Source organism: Dermacentor variabilis, chromosome 1, assembly GCF_050947875.1.
Source record: "Dermacentor variabilis isolate Ectoservices chromosome 1, ASM5094787v1, whole genome shotgun sequence".
Taxonomy (NCBI): Eukaryota; Metazoa; Arthropoda; class Arachnida; order Ixodida; family Ixodidae; genus Dermacentor; species Dermacentor variabilis.
Genome location: NC_134568.1, coordinates 30,243,326 through 30,264,034, shown reverse-complemented (window position 1 = coordinate 30,264,034; position 20,709 = coordinate 30,243,326). Strand labels below are relative to the sequence as shown.

Genomic DNA, 20,709 nt, shown 5'->3' with positions numbered 1-20,709 from the left:
TACCTCAGTAAGGAAGCCTTCATTGTGGTGAGGCTACATTATCTCACTCTGAAAGCTTCCTTACTGAGGGGTCCTCAGTGAAGCCTTCCTTGGTGCATCATCAGCGTAAGGTAGCTCTGAACCTACCTTCATGCTTCCTTACGCAACTCCTGGCCCGGAACGAGCGCTTTACCTCACTGCTTAGCCACGGGACGTTTCCTAGCGCATGCGCGCTGTCGGCCGCTTGCGGCGAAGCGCGAGCACGGTACGGCTTGCCAGGCATGTTCGTTTAAATCGCATGCTCGGCATGAGTAGCGTTCCTAGGCGCTGCACGATGCCGGCGGTGCCAGCGTTGCTGGAGCACATCAATTTTTGCGTTATAACGTGGTACTTCTTTACGTTTAGTAAACAAAACTAGAAGAAGGCGTGCACGCGTCTTTATATTAGTACTTCAATTTAAAAATTAGGCGACGATACAACATCTTTTTATTGAATAATGACATTCGCATAAAGCTTTTAAGAGATGCTCTCGAACCCAGGCTTGCGGCAACCGTTCCTTACGTGAGGACGGGCGAAGGGGAGCTTTCAGAGTACGCTTGCTTTCGCCATCGGTCTTTCGCTATAAGGAGGCCTCACGTAAGGTTAGGAACCGGTCGAAGGAAAGTTTCATTGTTTGGGCCTGAGTCTAAGTATACGGATGTTTTCGCCCCCGTCGAAATGCGGCCGCCGTGGCTGGGATTCAATCCCGCGACCTCGAGCTTAGCAGCCCAATACCATAGCCACTAAGCAACCTCGGCGGGTCACCTGAGGTTCTTTAACGTGCACCTAAATCTAAATACACGCCCCCCTTTACTCTAATAGAACGCCGGGTACGTGTTTCACGCAAATAGAAACAACCGGACAGACAAACTCACTCACTCACTCACTCACTCACTCACTCACTCACTCACTCACTCACTCACTCACTCACTCACTCACTCACTCACTCACTCACTCACTCACTCACTCACTCACTCACTCACTCACTCACTCACTCACTCACTCACTCACTCACTCACTCCAATACCTGACTCTCCAGGCTTTGTTTAATACCCGAACAATGCTCTCCTGCCCCGTCGTTCTGATCGAGTTTCGGTGTACGGAGAGCCACGCCATCACCGCAAATCTCAAAATCTCTTCGTCGTAATAGGCTCCGCCGATGCGGCCGCTTTGTTATCCCACTCGTTTTGATCCGATTTTCTGCGAGCCAAGTTTCCATGCTCGCAGCATTTGTTTTCTCCCGTGATATTCACGCTTTTGAATGGGTGTTCAGTAGAGGTGCAGTCTTGCTCATTGTTGTTTTCATTAGTCCCGCACGTGCGCTAAATTCATGACCCCGGTCATTTGCTCCGCTTGATTTTTTTTTTTCCTTACCCCAATCCTCTGTACCCCATTTCACGGCAAAGAACACTGTCCCTTTACTTTCCTAAGCTGCAAACGGAAAAAAGAAAAAAAAAAAAAGAGAGAGAGAGAGAGAGAGAGAGAGAGAGAGAGAGAGAGAGAGAGAGAGAGAGAGAGAGAAGGAAATAACGAAGAATAAAGTGAGGGCAAGTCCCGACGGCACAATTTCCTTTCGTCTCCTTCCCAAGATGTTTCCCTTTTATCACCAGCAATTTACTAGCAGACTCCTCCTCGTTCCTTCTTTACTGTTTCTTTTTCTTCTCCTACGCGTTGTACAGCTGCTTGTATGCACTGCCCCTTGCTCGTTGTTCCCGACTTGGCTGCCGCTGCGCGGCTCGTTTGCCCAAATCCCTTCCCGTCTGTTTTAGGCCGCCTTTCCTTCGCCCCCACGCACGAGCACCCCCCCCCCCCCCCCCTCCCCAGCCCCGCCTCAAGTAAGCGGCGCTTGACGCCTTCCCTCCCCACACACCCACGAACCTCCAACCACCCACTCCCACCGGCTCACGCGGACGTAATTACAGAGCTCCGAATCGATATGCAAATTAGAAACACGCGCGCGCGCCAGTCGGTCGCGTGCCGGCACCTCCTCATTCTCCCAGTGTGTGTGTGTGTGTGTGTGTGTGTGTGTGTGTGTGTGTGTGTGTGTGTGTGTGTGTGTGTGTGTGCCGTTTCTCTCGGAATTTTCTTTTTTCTCGGCGTTTCTTTTGTTCTCCCGCATTTCATTGCTTCTGGACGCGATTTCTCTTCGTACACCTTTCATTACATTCTTGTTTTTTTTTCTTTTCATCTTGGCTTTCGGCAATCTACGAATTCCTGCCGTCTCTCCCCCGAGAGTTCCTATACAGGAAAGGAGGGAGGCGGAGAGCGTTCGAGATCTGGGACATTATGCAGAGAAATTGAGAAAGACAGGAGGGGAAACGAAATTTTATTTCCTTCTATTACACTCGGAGTTAGTTCGGTTATTCGGAGGGAGGAGGGACGGCGTGGAATGGGATGCGAGTTTCTTCGCTGAACCAGGCGCCAGCCGCGAAACTGGGATGAAAAGCGAAGTGCTCTATATACAGCTGCGGCCGGCGCCGGGCTCGTCAATTTGTTGCGGGCTTCGTCGAGCGGTTGTTTCACACGCCGTCTCCACTTCGCTCGTGCTCACTGTCTTTTTCTTTCCCGCCCTAACCGCCTTTATCAATCCGTGTCTCATCTCCAATTTCGGCTCGAATGGAAAGCGTCAGATGGGAGGAAATAAAAGGAACAGTGCGCATGTGTTCGCGCACAGAGCGATGAGAGTTCGTGGACCGCAATTACAGTTCCTTCCTTCCTTCTTTCTTTCTTACTTTTTTTCTTTTGCTCATTTGTTTGCGCCTACTCTTACTGCTTAAAGCTCGTGCGTGCAAGACTCCGACGCGTTTGGAGGCGGGCCGCAGACTCAGTAGAGCGGTCGAGCAACAAAGTTGCGTAACGTGCCTCATCCACTCGGGGCTCGAGGCGCAATAATTTGCCGCCTTCACCCCCTTTTATCAAGTTTTAGCACTGCAAACAAACAAACTCGCTGCGTAGCTCACGCGTCGACGTTACAGTGTGAAAAACGTTACCTCTATGTACGCCCACCTGCAAACAGTTAAAAATTCAAACAAAAGACCCTCGGGTGCCTTTTTTCTCGGAGCAGCGAGTCTCCTCGATACCAGAGACGACGTCACAGATCTTGCCAAACCACGTCACGGGCCCCGTCCGAAGCGCCCGAAGCGGCGATTCCTGTTGCTGTTGAGTTGATCGTCGTGTGGTGAAATCTAAACGAATAGCGCGCAAAACGGTTACTAAAGCGGCGTCACTTAAAAAAAAGAGAAAAAAAAATCGATGAAGGCGAAAAAGTGAATTAGGTGGTGCACGTGACGTAAGCTTTCGGCGTCGTATACATGCGGACGCTGGCCCAGGCAACGAATGAGAGTCTCTTGGCGCATGCAGGGAGGGTAGCTCGCTTCTTCCTGCCTCTCAGTGTTCCATTTGCTTTCATCTCCAGTATTACGAAGCCATTTTTTTTTAACTTGTGGTAAAACGCTCCCTGGATGACTCCTTGCAATTTGCAGTGCATATAGAAAAAAATAATTTCCGACGGATTCGGGCGAGGGTCCCGGCGAGTGCGCCATGCAGTGCATCGCCAAGTGAATGCGCATTGAATTGGCTTAAGAACGACAGCTCCGCTTGTTGCAACTTTTATATGTGCAGAAGGGCTGACTTCCTCACCCTGGCTTTGGCCATTTATATCCTAAATCGTTTACCCTGCATTCTTTCGTTTTTTCGTGACTTTACACGAAATGGGGGTGTTTATCATGACGATGGGGATTTATTAGCTCATCCGCTATTAAAGCTATAGAATGGGGTTAAAACTTTGTTCTTTGGGACTATGTTAACTTGAAGTGCGCGAGCAAAGCGCCATGACGTCTTTAGCCTGGTTGAGCAAAAGAGAGCTGCGCCGTGTGGCGGTACATTGCTTACACCTGTTGCAGTGGTCTGTGGGAATCATTGTGGGCCTTTGTCGAATCACCCTCTATAGAGGCTGATTGAAATTAATAAAAAGCTTAATTCTTTATTATGAAGCAAAGGAGGAAATACAGACAAGTCGTGCGGTCGCAGCATTCATGTGGGGACGGATATTACCAGCGAAACTGCTTAGGCTGCATACATGGGCTGCACACATTATGAAATCATACATTTTTTTTTCTTATACGGCACCACACTGCGCCGACGCAAGCGCCGCCGCGGTCGCCGCACGCCCCGTGGATCTGCCGCAACCGCTGCTGCAGCCTCACCGGCGCCTCCGACGCGCGTGAAGTTAATTATGAACACAGAAGCGCAGGTCACGTGCACAGGTGCCGCCGTCACAGTGTTTCCCCCTCTCATTATTCGTGAAAGAGAACTTAAACCAAGTAAAGCGCATGCAGTCTAACTTGCTACATCAAGTGCACTTTCTTACATGTGTATAGTGCTTCTCTTACAACGCCGAATTTATGGGGTTCTATTTGGACCCAATACATTAAACTTATTTTCTTGAAGTTGGCGAAGTGTTTGAAGCTTGCTTCACCTCCGCCGCGGGTCGGCCCAGTATTGCACTATCTCCGGGATCGGCCCACGCATTCCTGTGCACGTGCCGTGATACGGACGTACGCCGTTCATAATACCTTCCCCTGAAACGCGCGCGGGGGATGCATACGGGAGCTTGAGGTAAATAGCTTCGCTGCAGTAACTATATAAGTATCAGTTTATCAGGTTTCGGAGTAGTACCATTGCCCTGCAATCTACGTACTTCAACACTTCCGAAGTGCATCGTTTCCTTCGTTTCCGATAATTATTATCGTTGTGCATGTAGCGACTCGTGCACCGTGCACGGTTTTCGCATCTTCGCTTCTTCGTAAATGCTAGCATCCAGTCGCTTCCTTGAGTCGTCGGAACAGATGGAAGTTACAGAGCCCGTGACGTCAACCCGCAATCCATACTGAACAGTGCCTATTCCGGTTTTACTTTTTTATTACGGTATTTTTTTTAACCAGAAAACGTCATGACACTTCTCGCGATTAAACGCAGCTGGGGCATACAAGGCGATACGATTTGATTTATGCTTTAGCTCTTCTAACTCTGGGGTGGCCGCCATCTTTATTGCCTACACACACAAACCGCCATCGCCTAGCGTATAACAGCTCCGCTGTAAAAATAAATAGAAGTTTAAGAAGAGCTGCTTTTCCGTAGGACGGTGGTGCCAGTCCGAATGAAAACTGCAGCTTTATTTGCCAGCTCTCGAGGACAACCCGTACATACGAATGAAACACCTGTCAGCCTGACCTTGAAATTCGGGTGCGGACGATCTCCGAAGCGGCACACCAACTGCGCCTGTAATGCTTCAGCACGTGGCGCATACTAACGAGCGCGTCCCACGACAACTTGGCTCGGTTGGCGCAAGCACCACCTGCATAGCAACAACGCAGCAGCAGGTCTGCTCCTACACTGCTGAAGAAAGCAGAAAAATGTGGCGCACACCACTACGGAACGAGTGAATCAACTCAGAGGTATCGCGTGCCAAAAGCACGAGTTGATTATGAGGTACGCCGTAGTGGGGGGACTCCGGATTAATTTTGACCACCAGGGGATCTTTAACGTGCCACCAATGCACGGTACACGGGCGTTTTTACATTTGGGCCCCATCGAAATGCGAACGCCTAGGCCGGGATTCGATCCCGCGACCTCGTGCTTAGCCGCGTAACACCATGGCCGCCTGGCCACCTCGGCGGGCACGCCACTATGGATCCCCCGAGGTTAAGCCTGACACATATCGCATTATCTGAAAGCCGACACGCATACGCTAAAGCTCCTCCATCAGCTTACGCTGACAGCGGCAGTAGTATGGAGGGGCTTTAGCGTACGCGTTTGGCAGCGCTAGGAGGTGTAACGTGTTCACACGTCTACTGGGCGTGGCGTTCATGCCGTAATTGTGTACGGGGATATGTAGCGACGTAAACAACTTTACTGCAGTATAGCCAACGGTTCGATATATGAGCCACTTTCCGTATTCATGCAGTTGCGCTTAAATAGACACTAAATAGAAAAAGAAAGCTAGTTTAGAGCTATAAGGCCTTCTTTGAACACTTTATTTTAATTGATATCGCGGTAAGACGTTTATTAACAAGAGGGAAGTGAAAGCCCAACTTCCACGTTTTGAATTTCGCGGCGAAATCACAGCGCCGATACGTCAATGTGACGTCAACGTGCTCGATTTTTTATATATATTTTTTAATTTGCGCCGTTGTGGCACAGCAAGTATTCTGAAAACTTGTTAAGTTCTATTTTTTATTGATATAAAGTTCCGTGCAGTCCATCTTTACCGAATAAGAATTCACTAGGTTCGAGTGGATGCTGTCAAAATCTATGACGTCACGGTGGGCTAGTGCGGGAACTTGACAAAGCTGTTGTGGCAAGAGCGCTGTTTCCTTTGGTGTTGCAGAAGGCTAATTGACTGCTGCAGCTGAACCCATTTTTCTCTTTTTGTCCCCTTAAGGCCTTACCAGGAGTAGCAGAGGGACCAGACTCCTTTGCACTATACATCAGTAGTGGAACGCGGTATTCTATATTTACCGCGGCCGTTGTCGCGAACGCAGTAACTTTGCGAGCATGAGCATCACCACGGCGCACACCTGTACCTCGCGGCGTTGCGTATATGGTGTGCTGTCTCCAGGCTCGTCCGCTGCCAATTTCCGCCCGCGGTAACAGTCAGTGACGACTCCCTGACGTCACCCCCTCGGCTCTAGGTTCCTACATTTGAAGCACGGTGTCAGCCAGCACCCCATCACCTCCCGCACCTATGACTGCTTCGTGACAGTCGCCAACGCGGTCCGCGCCTGAAAAGAACTCGGTCAAAAGTCGGCAGCCGCCTGGGGGCCCAAGAGTCGGAAAATGGGACTCCGTTGGGAATAGAAGGAAAGGGAGAGAAAAGGATGAAAAACAGAAGTAAAGCGTAAAAATGAAGTGCAATGGACAATTTAAAGAGAGGTACACGGGCATTGAAAAGCTGCGGTACGGTACAGTGACTAGTAAGTAACAAGCGAGCCAAACAAAGGACTGCCGAACGGAAGAGTTTCCCTGCAGGCAAACCAAATGTCAATGAGCACCGCCTTGATCCACTTTGTCTGCGATGAAGTGTCCCAGATGAGTGTAACTTAGTGTACTTCACGCATGGAGAGGCACAGGACTAAAAAGGAAACATAGATAATAAAACAAACAAAAAAAAACTGAGGAATGTAAGGATAACAGGACCTCTCATGAAGGAATCACATATTCACATTACCCACTGTAGGACGTAGAAACTCGACGTCATGGAAAATGCTAATTAAAAGTGAAGTAAAAATCGGATGTTCACACGTCATAGAACATAGCTTGAGATAAACGGTCGCAGAAAGAGCAACTGGTCGGCGCAGATGTTTCTTTACACATGTGCTAAGTTGCCACACGTATGTTGTCCCTCAATGAAGAAATTGATGCTAAGTTACTACGGCTCTAAGGTGCCCCTCCACGAAGAAAGTTATGGTACTAAAAGGAAGAAAGTGCCGACATACTAAAACAGCAGTTTGGATAGAAGCATGGCTAAAACGAAGAATGCTTGCCGGAGGGTAAGGACTGGGGAGTGGAGAAGTATATCCCCTCGACGACAAATTAAGCCTCGTGGCGTACACCTGAGCTAGCCTGCCCGAGGGAACTCCGCTGAATAAACGAGCGCACAGAAGTGATTTTGCTAACCAACAAGCGAGTGGCGGGCTAATTGCCTTCGACACCCTCCTTCTTCAGTCTGGCGCAGCATGAAGCGAGAAGGGAGAATTAAGCGACACAGTAGAAACCGACAGAGCGGGGAAGAAGGCCAAGACAGGCGAGAAGTTTAAAAAGAAAATTGAACGAAGGTGAGAGAAAAGCGCCAGAAAGAGAAAGGGGTTGGGAAGGGCCGCGCACCGGAGGGCGAGGAACCGCTGCGCCGGTCCCGCAGGGGCCGACCTCCTTCCGAAACTTTCAGTCTGGGGCGAACCGCGCCGGAGCCGCGCGGTATACTGCGTAGGGCGGGAACAAAAAGATGACAGAAAAAGTAAAGAATCACCTGAACGACTCCGCGTGCGAAACCGACGAGATCGATAGGCAATTTCGAAACGAGAGCGGTTGGCGAGCGCGAGGCCGCACACGCGCACACACGCACGCACGCACACAGACGCGCACACGCCTCCGCTCCTGCTGCTTTCCTGCATGGCGTGCCCGCCGTGCAAGGAAGGCGCAGAGGTGGCTCGCCGTTGATTGAAAGCGTCTCTCGTGAGAGCTCGGGGGCCCGCGGAGGTGAGCGTTCGCCTGGGACAGAGAAGTGCGGGGAATGAGAGAAGGTGGCGCTCAGGGCGCCGCGTTGCGCGCACGCGTGCGAGCGTGTCGCTGCAAAAGTTTGCCGCCGTCGCTGCGGGCCGCACTCGCGCGCTGGCGCGGCGCGATCGGGGCGCACGCCACGCCACTTCCGCGTCAGGGCGCCTTCGTAGTTCTCCCGACGCGTCGCGTGTCTTTTGTTTTCTTTTCTCTCTCGACTATTCCTCTCTCGTTGTCTGCCTCTCGCGCACTCGGCCGGCTCAAATTCAGAGAGAACCTCGGTCCGGCTTTTAGCCCATGTGGGGCGTCCGGAATGCAGCGCCGCCGTACTGATAGACGCGGTATCGAGGCACCGCCTTTGATTGGCACTTATTAGTCCACCTTACTCTTCAGCTGTGTACGACTACGCGGGGAGTGCTGTGCGAACGGAAGATGACTGAAGTGCCTGTAACAAGGATAGCGTTCCATGTCCGTATTGAGGTATATAGGAGAGGGTGTAGATCTATCGTGATCCGGTGGTAAAATAATAATAATATTTAATATTTCATGATACGGCTTTGAGGCGACTCAATCGCCCTCTTGTGCCTGGACTAGCGAAGGCAACGTTGTTCAGGTACTCACTTCCGGTCAAAATATTTGGCCATTATACTCCATACTGAAGAAAATAAATATAAATACGAATGCGCTAGTGATACGCAGGAGCGTTCTTTCTTGAGAACTGCTAAACCATCTTTATATACTTTTTACACTTTAATGCAAACTCTGTAAACGCGAGTGGCAGTTGGCTACATATTTTTTTTTAGTTAATCTTTCAGCTGGGTATTAAGGAATTGAGAAAATTCGATAACCAAGGAAAATTTTAGTCCTGTAGCTTGCAACTATGTAACTCCGCAACACAAACAGATATGGAGTATATGCGAACAGCCTTTCCTGGTGATTCTAAAGTGGTAAAAATCAGGTATTTTTTAAGTGGTTTTGAGAATACCAATATTTTTCTATTACATTGATGTCCTTAACGCACTCACAAAAAATGAAAGAAATGTTTCACGTCATCTAAGGATTGATTAACAATGTTTCTGCTCTTTAAATGTCGTACCGGTGCTTTTATTTTGTTTTCTTGCAGACCACCGAGATCGACTCGGCACTAACTAACAATCACTACCATTCGCACTAACCGGCACACACTGACATTCGTCCACATGTCCACTCATAGTCGTCGCCATTGGCTTGCAGTCACGCATGTGGAATGAGTTGATAAGTGCGCTCGTGGGTGAGTGTGCTAACCTAGGGCGTTGCCTGAGGTTCTAGCAGGAGCGAGGCTACAACGTCACGCGTTAAATGACCCCTAATCAGAATTGGGCATTGTAATCCAGCAAGCGCGGTGTCTAGATACCGCAATGAGGATCACGTCTACAAAATATTACACCAGTGTACGTTCCGAATGCTGCTCGAAATTCAGCCAAAATCACCCGCACCGTCTCTCTGTGAGAGGCGACTGTCTTCATCAGCAGAGGTAACGTCACAGGCCCTACGTCTCTGTGTCAGACACTCTGCAACGTACAAATAAGCACCAGCAGCACGAACATCTCGGGGATTCTCGTCAAATGAAGAGATCGCGAAACTGGCTTTGTAAATGCAAATGGCGGTGTTCCTTACGTAAAAATTCACGTGGACCCCCATCTCCGAAACGAGGGAAGACAGGGGAGAAATGTTGCTTGCAGCTACTGGTCAAGTCAGTGAGAAAGAGCCCCTGCATGCTGAATAGCTGCCCTCACTATTGATTCTAAGCCTGTCATTTGTTTTCCTCTTGGCTAAAACAAAAATTTTCTTTTAATGCTTCCTGTAGAACGCCCCGAGTTTTAAAACGCCTAGTGTATAAGCAAACTTTCTGCCGGTGCCTGGCTGAGGACCTCTTAAGGGAGATCCGAAAGCGTGCAACACAGCAAAACAAGATAGGCGAAGTGAGATATGGCGAACGTAACGGCAGTTTACCGCCGCGTTCCGTAACAACCTGTCCGTGCGAACTCGCGTGGAGGCTTAACGCATGCGTCTACAGCTTTGTAGCAAGCGCTTATAGCCGGCTCGCTACCATTTCGTGACATCCTACCCGGCGAATCATGGCGTGCGGCATGGCGTGCGTGCGGTATTGAGCTACTGGCCAGGCAGCAGAACGCCTTCAGAACACGCGAAACAGTCGTTACACCGCAGGGGCTGCCCCGTATCCGAGCGCAGTTTATTTTTCAAAGCCGCTTTTGGCGAAGACGGTCTATTTCCTTGGTAACGGTTTACAAATCTCTCTCAGTGAAAGTATGCAGGTTGAGTTAGCTGAGTGGGGCATTAATTGTGAACGTACGGTTAATATATGCAATATCCTTCACCGCGCAAAGTTACGTAGAAAGTAACGAGATGGGTTATGTTCAGGCTAATGTGCACGTTATGGCTTCGTCGTTCACGCGAAGCGATCGACCACCTACGCGCTTCTTTGGCTTGATGAATATTATACGTAAAAGGAGTTATAAATTGCTGGGAGAAATTATCAAGACAAATTTTGCTAAACTATTATGTAGCGTGGAGTGGTTCCCCTTATGGTGAAAAATTACCGAACAATGGAAGACTGTTTCATTTTTTAATACAAAACTGGGCCCATATCAGGAAACTGTTCGAGGTTAGAGAGAGAGAGAGAGAGAGAGAGAGAGAGAGAGGTGGGGTGTGGGGCAGGGAGGTTAACCAGAAGCGAGTTTCCGGTTTGTCTTACGAACAATTCACATAGATTTTTTTTTTTCCTTACGATCAAAAAATCTATGTGACTTAGGCCCTCTCTTCCTAAAACACCCGCGCCTTTGCATTGCTCAGACATTATCCTGTCTGACACAGTTTGTGTCAGAGACAGCACAGGCGTAACTGAACAAATCGTCGATGGCCGTACTATTTCAAAGGTTTGGAGCATGGCGACGGACTCGTAAAAGAGTAAACACGCTCCCACACCGAATTCACAAAGGTATTCGTCAGCTAGATGTGTTTCATTTCCCTGCCACCTACGCTATAACGTTGTATTCAATATCACAATAAGCCGGTATACCGGTTCCTTAACACACGCCGTAACGTGCGAATTGCTTGTGATTCAGGCCTATCGTGTTTAGGTAATAGCGAGATTCTACCTCTCCCTCGCACACTTGCATAGTGTGTGGGTGGGACATAATATGGCGTATGCGCTGCCTTTTCCGACACTGTCCTCGTGCACGCTATGCCTATAGTGGGTGCTTAGCCCGCGACTCGAGGATAATGTCCTCTGAAAGAAGTGAGGTGGCTGGAACACGTCATAACAACACATCGTCATCTGACCTTATCTTGTATGCCATTTCTCGCGTACTTCCTGATGCAGGAGTAGCCTGCGTCTATCCGGCGTCAGCTGTGTGCCTGCGAGCGCTTCTTACACGAGTCTGGTGCGTGGTGAATTTCGTCGCTGCATTCGTCTTTCTGACTACAAAATATTCTCACCATTTTATTACGTCCATTCCGCAAGAAGCCCACAGGAAAAAAAAAATGTTTCACCCATAGTGGTGGTGCGGATTTATTCCATGACTAAAACCGTCACTCTCAAAATTCAGACCTGATCGTTGATGGTAACAAATAAAGTTCTCACTCGACAGTCTACTTTTGCACGATGTCTTGTCGCTTGCTCGACAATTCCGTCCTTGCGTCCGCACAGTACCATATATATATATATATATATATATATATATATATATATATATATATATATATATATATATATATATATATATTATTGCTTTTCCTTTCTCAATCTTGACATAATTAAAGGTGGTGTCGTATACCCTTGTTCTATGTGTACGTAGAGTGTGCGCAAGCGCTTCAGGAATTCACAGGCGGGTTTGTTATTTTATAGCATAGCTTTTTACATGATCTTGACTTGCAGCTCGAAGTGACATAGACATGTTATAGACATAGACATGTTTCTGCAGTACAGTAAATTGCGGAAGTTTTTCTTATTACTTCGTTGTATCTAAAGCACAAAAAAAGAAACGAAGAAATTAAGACGAACGCAGATTAGGAGATTTCGTCACATTGTTTTCTTTTAGTTTTTTTCTCTTTCTGATTGCATTCACATTGGTTACAGAGATTTAAATAAAACACGCAAACACAGAAAGAAACTAAGGAAATGGTTAAGGTTGCATGTGGTCTGGTTGGTGCGTCATATTAAATTCCATTGGCGTAGCGCAGCTAACATGGGACGAGGAGACACAGAAACACGCACACAGCGCTGTTACAGCAATAGATTTATTTACGAGATGTGGGGCCCTATAACGTAGAACTATTACAGCCTATTTTTATTCCAGCCTCCTAACGTCAAATTTACGCTACCACCGACGCAAGCATCGGGCAGTAACCCGCAGCGTTGTTTGAAAAGCCCAGTCAAACGCGCTCCTCATTTGTAGGAGGTCACATTTTGCGCTTTCAAAGCGAAGAGTATATTGCCTACATTGAGCAGTTTTGTTTGTTTAATTAGCTGACAAGAGGCGAGGAGCACGCTCAAGTCGGGAAGCTTTCGAAGGGCCGAGCGGGCACAGCGTAAGTAGATAAGAGAATGAGGAGGGTAGTGCCGGAGTTTGCGATTAGTCCGCTTCCCCTTTCTTCGCTTGCGGCGGCTGGTCTAAAATCGCGGCGATGTGCAACGGAAGGCTAAAAAATGCCGCCAGAACGGATCCTCAGCAAAGAAGAGTTGACGGAGTGATGTCGTATACGTGCCGAAACGGCTCGATAACATTATACTGCCGCACAATAACTCTTATAATACGCAAATAAATCCATGCTCTCCGGCAGCTCCGAGGAGCCAGTGAGCAGCCATCTTCTTTTCCTTTCGGAAGGGGGCAGTCTGCGGTGGAGCACTGCGGGAGCTATGTTTTCAGGCCCGGGCCCGGCCCGAGCCCGAAAGTGCTATGCGGCGGCTCGCCCGAACCCGACTCAGTAGTTTCAAACCTGACCCGTACTCGGCGCGGGCCCGAAAGCTTTGGGTCCGGCCCGACCCGGCCTGGACCGGTTCGGCCCGTTAGCCCTTGAGCGTAAGCGAAGCATGGCCCGATTCTCGGTGATTGTGAAGATACCATCCGCGGCACAGGACATTTTCTGTAGATTTGACTGTGCCAGTACTTCGTCTGGCGTTGTTGATGATGGGGAGAGGGAGGAAGAGGCAAGGGCATTTCTCATCCTCGGCCGTAGCACAGGCTATGCATCACTGTCCACGCGGCTGAGCCCACTGTGTAGATTCTGCGGGGAACTAGCAACACTGAATCACAATATATGGGACTGCGAGGAAGACAAACTTCCTCCTAACCTAATGGCCTCCCCCTCACTAGAAGCATGGGAGGCGTTGCTGTGCAGTTCTAGCATGGACACCCAACTCCAGGCCATAGAACGAGCTCAAGAGGTCGCCATGAAACATCGATTGACAGCCTTCTGGCCCACCTGAAGAAACCACGCCTAATCACCCCACGTAACGCTGACGAAATAAAGATTTTCCTACTTATGGTAGGCAGATTTCAAAAGTCGCCAACAGCATACCCGGCCTGCTATGGGCCTGACGGATAGTCGGGCCTATTACGGGCCTGACCGAGGCCGGGGCTAGACCCGAGCCCGAGGCTCCTTGGCCCGAGCCGGGCCCGGGCCCGCAATAGAGATAGCTTATTCGGCCCCGGCCCGTGGACCGGGCCGGGCACGGGTTTCGGGCTTGCCGGGCCCGTGCAGTGCTCTAGTCTCCGGCTATTAAGGAAAAAGTTTAGTTTTGTTCGGCATATTAATGCGTCCTTAATGCGTACACGTCACTTTGACGCGGTGAGTTTTCGCGGTTTCGTGACATCGCGTGACGGAGAGGCAAAATGGGCGCAGCCCAAAAACGTTTGACGAATAGCAAATGACTAATTGAGAAAAAGACATCGAATCAGAAACAATTATTTTTCTTTCGTTTGGCCTAATCCTACATAGTCAATGTGCGCATATCATATGATATGGGCCGTTTTCGCGGTTTTCATGGCGTCGCATGGCAGACAGGTGAAGTGGGAGTGGTCCGAAAATTTGTTGACCAATCGTAGATAGCTCATTGCAGATGTAGAATAGAAAAGTTTGGAATAGCTTTACGTTACAGCACCCGTGCATTACATATCTCATTCACTAGGTGCGAGAAGAAAGGAAACCAAGGGCCCGAATTTTATTAGTCATATAAAAAAAGCCAACAAACAGACCAAAGACAACATAGAGGAAATTACACGTACTTCTTAATTGAAATAAACAAATGCTAAATTAATGCAAATTAAAGTGGATCAAAAAACAACTTACCGCAGTTGGGGCACGAACCCACGTCTTCGCATTATGTGAGCGATGCTCTTACCAATTAAGCGACCGCGGCGCCGTTTTCTCATCCACTTTCTTTGGTATTTATGTTTATCTACTAGAAATGAACCTGGGAGTGTTAGGAAGCGCCACACCTCGGCACCACCGGCAGCATTCATGCCTTCAAATAGCATGTGCGGGTTTATTAACCAGTTGCCTTCACCCAGAAAGATCGCGTACACGTGACTCCTGCGACAGAAAAGGATGTTCCACTTCCGCTGTGAAGGCCGTGAAGTGTGGCGCCGGCTAACACTCCCGGGTATAGTTATAGTAGATAAACATAAATACCCCAGAATAATAATAATATTTGGGGTTTTACGTGCCAAAACCACTTTCTGATTATGAGGCACGCCGTAGTGGAGGACTCCGGAAATTTTGACCACCTGGGGTTCTTTAACGTGCACCTAAATCCAAGCACACGGGTGTTTTCGCATTTCGCCGTACCCCAGAAAGTGGAAGGGAAAACGGAGCCGCGGTAGCTCAATTTCCGTAGAGTATCACACGCATAATGCGAAGACGTGGGTTCGTGCCCACATGCGGCAGGTTTTTTTTTTTCATGCACTTTCACTTTATTAATATATCATTTCTTCAGTTGAATTAATAAGTACATGTTTTTCCCCTATACTATCCTTGGTGCCTTTGTTTGTTGGCTTCTTGTGATATTCACTAGGTGCGTTATTGGACAAGGGCGACAACAGAAAGCTCGTGGTATGCTTTTATGACATGCGCTAAAATTCTAATTATTTCGTTGATAATGCGATGGAAGGTTTGCTGACGCATGCGTCACCATACATGTCTATATATTGTGCTTCGATGATTACCCTAGTCATTTCGTTCGCGCTCTTACCCAGAATAAGTTTCGCTAAGGATGGGCCGGCAGGCGTACTTATTGCAATGAAGTACAAGAAAACCATCGGGTGTGTCCCTGTTTCCTTTACTCCTGTGTTCACGTAGCCTCTCATTAAGGCATCTACTAGTTTTGCCAACATAGCTTGCTGAGCATGTCATTGGGTTACGGTATATGGATATCACCTGTGCTGCACCTTACGTATCATTCTGCGTTTCTTCTCACAGTCTGCTTTATCTCTATGCTCTGGCCTCGTTTTTCGGCAATGACCGCTCAACCCATTTGTGCCAGAGGATACAACCTTAACTTTGTCACGTTATGCGAGTTTCTCCAAGTGGTGTGACAAGCGATGAATATAAGGGATAACAGCTACCCGTCTCTTGTGAGAAGTAGAGCACGCTTACATGCTTTCTTTTGCCTGAATCTGCTTAAGCAGTGCTTCTGCTACTGAGATAATGATCTGATATGGGCATCCAGAGTGACATAGACGTTTCTCTCATTGTCAGAAGCTTAAGTGTACCAGATGATCACATGAAATAACAAGTAACTTAGCGCAATAAAAGCCACAGACACAAGAAAGGTGGACAAAAAAAGGCGCAACGTTCAGAGTGCAGCGCTTAGGCGCCCGTTCCTGCGGTGAGCGTCGGCGTTGTCTTTCGTAACCGAGTGAACGAGCACAGCGAAAGACGAAAGCGAACGCGGAGCGCAGCTGGAGATGAAAGCATAGAGCGCGAGGAGGAAAGCGTAGGAGGAGGCTACAGTGAAAGCATGAGGTGGAAAGCGGAGGAGGAGGAGAGTGTGTGGCGAAAGAGTGAGGAGGAAAGCAGAGTGCAGCACGAGACTACGAGATTACCAGCGAAAGATGAAAGCGAACACCCAGCGCAGCCGGAGATGAAAGCAGAGAGCGCAGGGAGGAAAGCGGAGGAGGAGAGTATGGCGAGAGAGTGAGGAGGAAAGCAGAGTGCAGCGCGAGACTACAAGATAGCGCCATAGTATTTGTAATCTGAATGTATGCGCAACGCGAATTGGACAGTACTTTCTGGAAACAACGCGAGCATCAGCGATTACACTGGAACCTTCCACGAGTAATGTATAAGAGCCGACGCGCTTGACCCGCAGATCAGGTTTCTGATGGTCGCCGACCATGCTCGCCGCTATCGTGCTCAAGTGTCACTTGTTTTGCAACGATTCGGTCCATTTGCAATGTGCCGCACGAGACATTGTTCGCGCCAGCCAATATATCACGAAAGGCAACATGTATAGAGCTGCGCTCAAATTTCGCATTAGGGAGTATCGTAATCGTCGGTGAACTTTTTTCAATGGGTTACTAAGCCACATTTTTTGCTATGCCTCTTTAACACGTTTAGAATGCGGCGAATTAAATGGGAGCAAAGGCTTGTTAGCACGAGGATGATAGAACGAGCACGTGTGAAAATCAGTTGAAACAAATCCTAAGTCTAAAAACCGCTTTACACCATCAAATAGAATTTCAATAGTTTCGAGAGGATTTAGACACTCACGTAGACAGGTTCAACTCTGCAACACTCTGGTCGAAATGTCCGGAGGTACTGCCAATAAATATTAGAAAATCGTCAACACAGCGAACTATGAGAACTATACTATAGCCCAACATTAAACTCTCTTATAGCGAAATATTTTAACAACATTAGAATCTTTCAACCTTTCTTCAAGCGATCCGTCTATCATAGCGAAAGAACAAATTACTTAGGATAGCAGCTCGGCAGAACCCGATGCATAGCCAACTTTTTTTGCAGATACGCGGATCCTTTTTATGTCACAAATGTTGACGATAAATAAAAACCAAGAAGCTCTAAAAAATATTTTACAGAAACCCTTGCTTCGTTCTGAAATCGAACGGCGCCTACTTCATCAATGTTGCTTTCAATACAAAGTCATCAGTTGGTATGCGGCAGTGAGTAATAAAGGCCTTTAATGTCCGTAGAAAAAATCTTTCAGTCCTTTTTTGGCATTGACGCTAACGTACTCAAGAAGCTGCTCGGAATTTCTGACGAGAAACGGGTCATTGATATCCAAGACGTTAAGTTTTTCCGTAATACATAAATCAGTGGCCCTAGCTCGGACCTTATTCAAGGCAGCCGCTTTGGGTTCATTAAATAGTTCTGGAATGGCAACGCATGCCTTTTTTCTAAAGCTTCGGTGGGTTCGGTCAATGCGCCTTCTCTATCCGCGGGTACAAAACAAATCGAATTTTCACGTAGAAACGAGGTTACGCGTTTAACAGCTGAGGCTTACGTCGTGTCAGTACATCTACGCCCCCAAAGTTCATTCTTGTTGCTTCGTCGTGCGGCGCTAGTGAGAAACTTCAAGCACAACTGATAGAAGCTCGTGCTTGGTCCATGTAGCCTCTACGGCGAACTTTCGAGAAGAATACATAGCCATGCATGGTGACGCATGCGTCAGCAGACTTTCCATCGCATTATCAACAAAAGAATTAGAATTTTTGAGCATGTCATAAATGCATACCACGAGCCTTCTGTTTTCAGGCGTGTTTTCTTTTTTTTGTTTACTTTGTTTACATTTTCGGCGCACGTGTCCACAGTGACGGACCTAGTGAAGGGTATACGTACTGCCTGTCTAGGAAATAAACACATCGTTCAAATTTGGCGCTGTGTGTGTGCGTGTTTCTGTGTCTTTTCGTCCCGTCTGAATGCGCTACGCCAATGGCATTGAATAGGAATTAAACGGAACACGCGCTGAACATCAATTGTTGTCTATGTGCACGGGGGCAAGGCATACATTAAGAGTGCAAACTCCAGTAGTAACCAGTATCTAAATAGATAAGATAGCGATCTCCTAAAGAAATGTTACGAAAAAAATAAATATGGTAACACTTCACGCCAATTAGTCCGCCTAACCGCCTTGATGCCCCCTTTTTCTTCCGAGTTTGTCGTTTGCGTTGTAGAAAGAATAGAGTACATCTCTCTCTTCTACGATGGCCTCTCGTGGTGAGAATCTTTCCGTTCCCTGTCGTGCAGACAGTCCACTGCGCTTCTTCTTCAACGTGACGCCCAGCGAGTCGGCCAAGGAGGAAGTGCTGCAAGCCGAGTTTCACCTGTACAAGCTGCGGCCCAAGCACAGGCCTCCGGACAGGCTTGGGGACGCCAAGTCGCACCTGCTCGAGGTGAGGTCCAATTAGCTCACATTTCACGCACTAACAACGTAACTCCCAAGTTCTCTCGTTTAAAAAAAAAAAAAAAGTTCGCTCAACTCAGCAATATGTTTTTTTTTTTTAATTCCAGCAAATTATATGTTACATATGCGGTTTATCTCTTACAATATCAAGTGAATATTGGCAAACTACATATTTTGCGATACGCTTCTGAGTACACGTCTAAGGTTCGAGTGTAATTATGTGAACAGATAATAAAATCAAAATCTCGGAGGAGTATTGTTTAACGCACATTGTTTCGTATTTCGCGGTGACCGTTTTTCGCCGAGGCTCGTATTCACAAAATTCTGTCGCGCTATGTTTGTTCGTGGGAGCAAATTCCAGCCAATCCGGATGGGGGACATATCATTAGCGAAATTTGCCGTCCAATGGCCAAAAGCTCTTACGAATGAAAATCTTTGCGAATACGGACCCGGATTATCACTGTTTTCAAGTTATCGCTCAGCGTGTCTACTGTATCCGAAGCTTCTTGAGTGTTGTCGCCAATTCTACCGAGAAGGAGGCGTTCCTGATCAGACTGCGCGCACGTGGTAACATTGTTGTACGTTCTCGAACGTTACGCGAGCGCATCAGCGACTAATCTGGCCCCGTATTCAGAAAAAAGCTATTCCACCAAAATCGTTCGTAAGTGCGAGTTCCAGCCACTCCTGATGCTATAGACATAATATTAGCGAACGCGGCCGGCCAGAGTGGAAGGGCACTAAATTTTTCCGAATGCGACTCCTTGCTTTTTCTCCGAGTCCCTATTTTGTATCGTTGCATTTCGTCTTCTATCCTCTTCTTATCCTCGTTCGCGCCAAGCGACTGATCTTGGCGATAACGCGGCGGTGCGGTGCCCTCCGAGCCTCGTTCCAGCCAATGACGAAGAGCTAAGAGAATGGGAAATGAAAGGCACCGTTAGAAAAAAAATATATATATATATATATATATATATATATATATATATATATATATATATATAGAGCTCCTGATGGTGCCGGACTTGGAAAGTGGTGTTGCGTTAGCTTCCCTCGAGAACCCTTGCCTGGCGAGAAGCTTCGTAATGAAAGGCAAAACTTACAACGCAGTATTTCGGTTCGTCGTACTGTCGGTTTACGCTTGCGTACATGGTGGATACCCGTGCGGTTTGTTTTCATTTTCTCCCCTCCAACCAAACAGCGGCTCGCGACGACAGCGGTACTTGTGAAAGAAGCGTGCCTGTTCCTTTTCCGTCGCACTCGAGCATGACTCGCGGCAACATTGCTCTTCAGCCGCGAAAAAGAAGCTCGAGACGATGTCGTAATCTAGCTGCGTTGAAGCTCTTTCGCCTTTCAGCGGTCACATTTTTACAGCCCTGTCGACCGACACAAATTGCTTGCTTGAACCGCTCAACTCCGCTCAGCTCCGCTAGAGAAAAAAAGAAGAAAAAAAAAGAAAAAGAAGAAGACGAAAGGGAACGAAAATGGCGATTATAGGAGAGCTTTACACGCACAACCATAGGCACGCGTTGGATCAGGGCGCGCCACATGCTCGAGCACAGACTATTGTTTGTTGAACTTGCGGCATGCCTCGACTCTGAAGGGGGCAGACTTCTATGCGAGTTTGACTTTTTGATCCCACGTGCGCGTATCCCTTTTCGGTCGTTCGCGTTTTTTTTTCCTTTCTTCGCATTGAATAGTTGTCTTCGTAAATATACCGCCACTGTTTGATCAGTGGTGACAAAGAAATAGAGAGAGAGAGAGAGAGAGAGAGAGAGAGAGCAAAAAGAAACGAAAGAAAACAAAAGTAACAACAAAGAGCTAGCTGAAGCGTGAGTTTGCTCTAACCGCGTGGCGCCCGAAGCATATCTGCGAACGACAAGTTGTATGAGCGGAAGAAATATATATAAAAAAATATTTTAAAAATATGCGACGCTGAAAAACTCATTTCTATAGAAGACGTGCATCGTTTTCTCTCGGCGGCGAAGTCGAAGAGT

The 20,709-nt window shown here is 47.9% G+C and overlaps 1 protein-coding gene and 1 non-coding gene across 2 annotated transcripts in view; both read left to right on the top strand.

Moving 5' to 3' along the window:
* LOC142576192 (bone morphogenetic protein 4-like) overlaps window positions 1-20,709 on the top strand; it is a 341,586-nt gene that overhangs the window by 186,021 nt on the left and 134,856 nt on the right. The window contains exon 3 of the mRNA XM_075686206.1: window positions 18,562-18,707. Within this exon, the coding sequence (XP_075542321.1) occupies window positions 18,562-18,707 (146 nt within the window). The remainder of the gene's footprint in view (window positions 1-18,561; window positions 18,708-20,709) is intronic.
* On the top strand, window positions 4,357-4,549 carry LOC142568031 (U2 spliceosomal RNA). Its single transcript, XR_012825352.1, has one exon. It is a non-coding gene; the product is annotated as a U2 spliceosomal RNA (small nuclear RNA).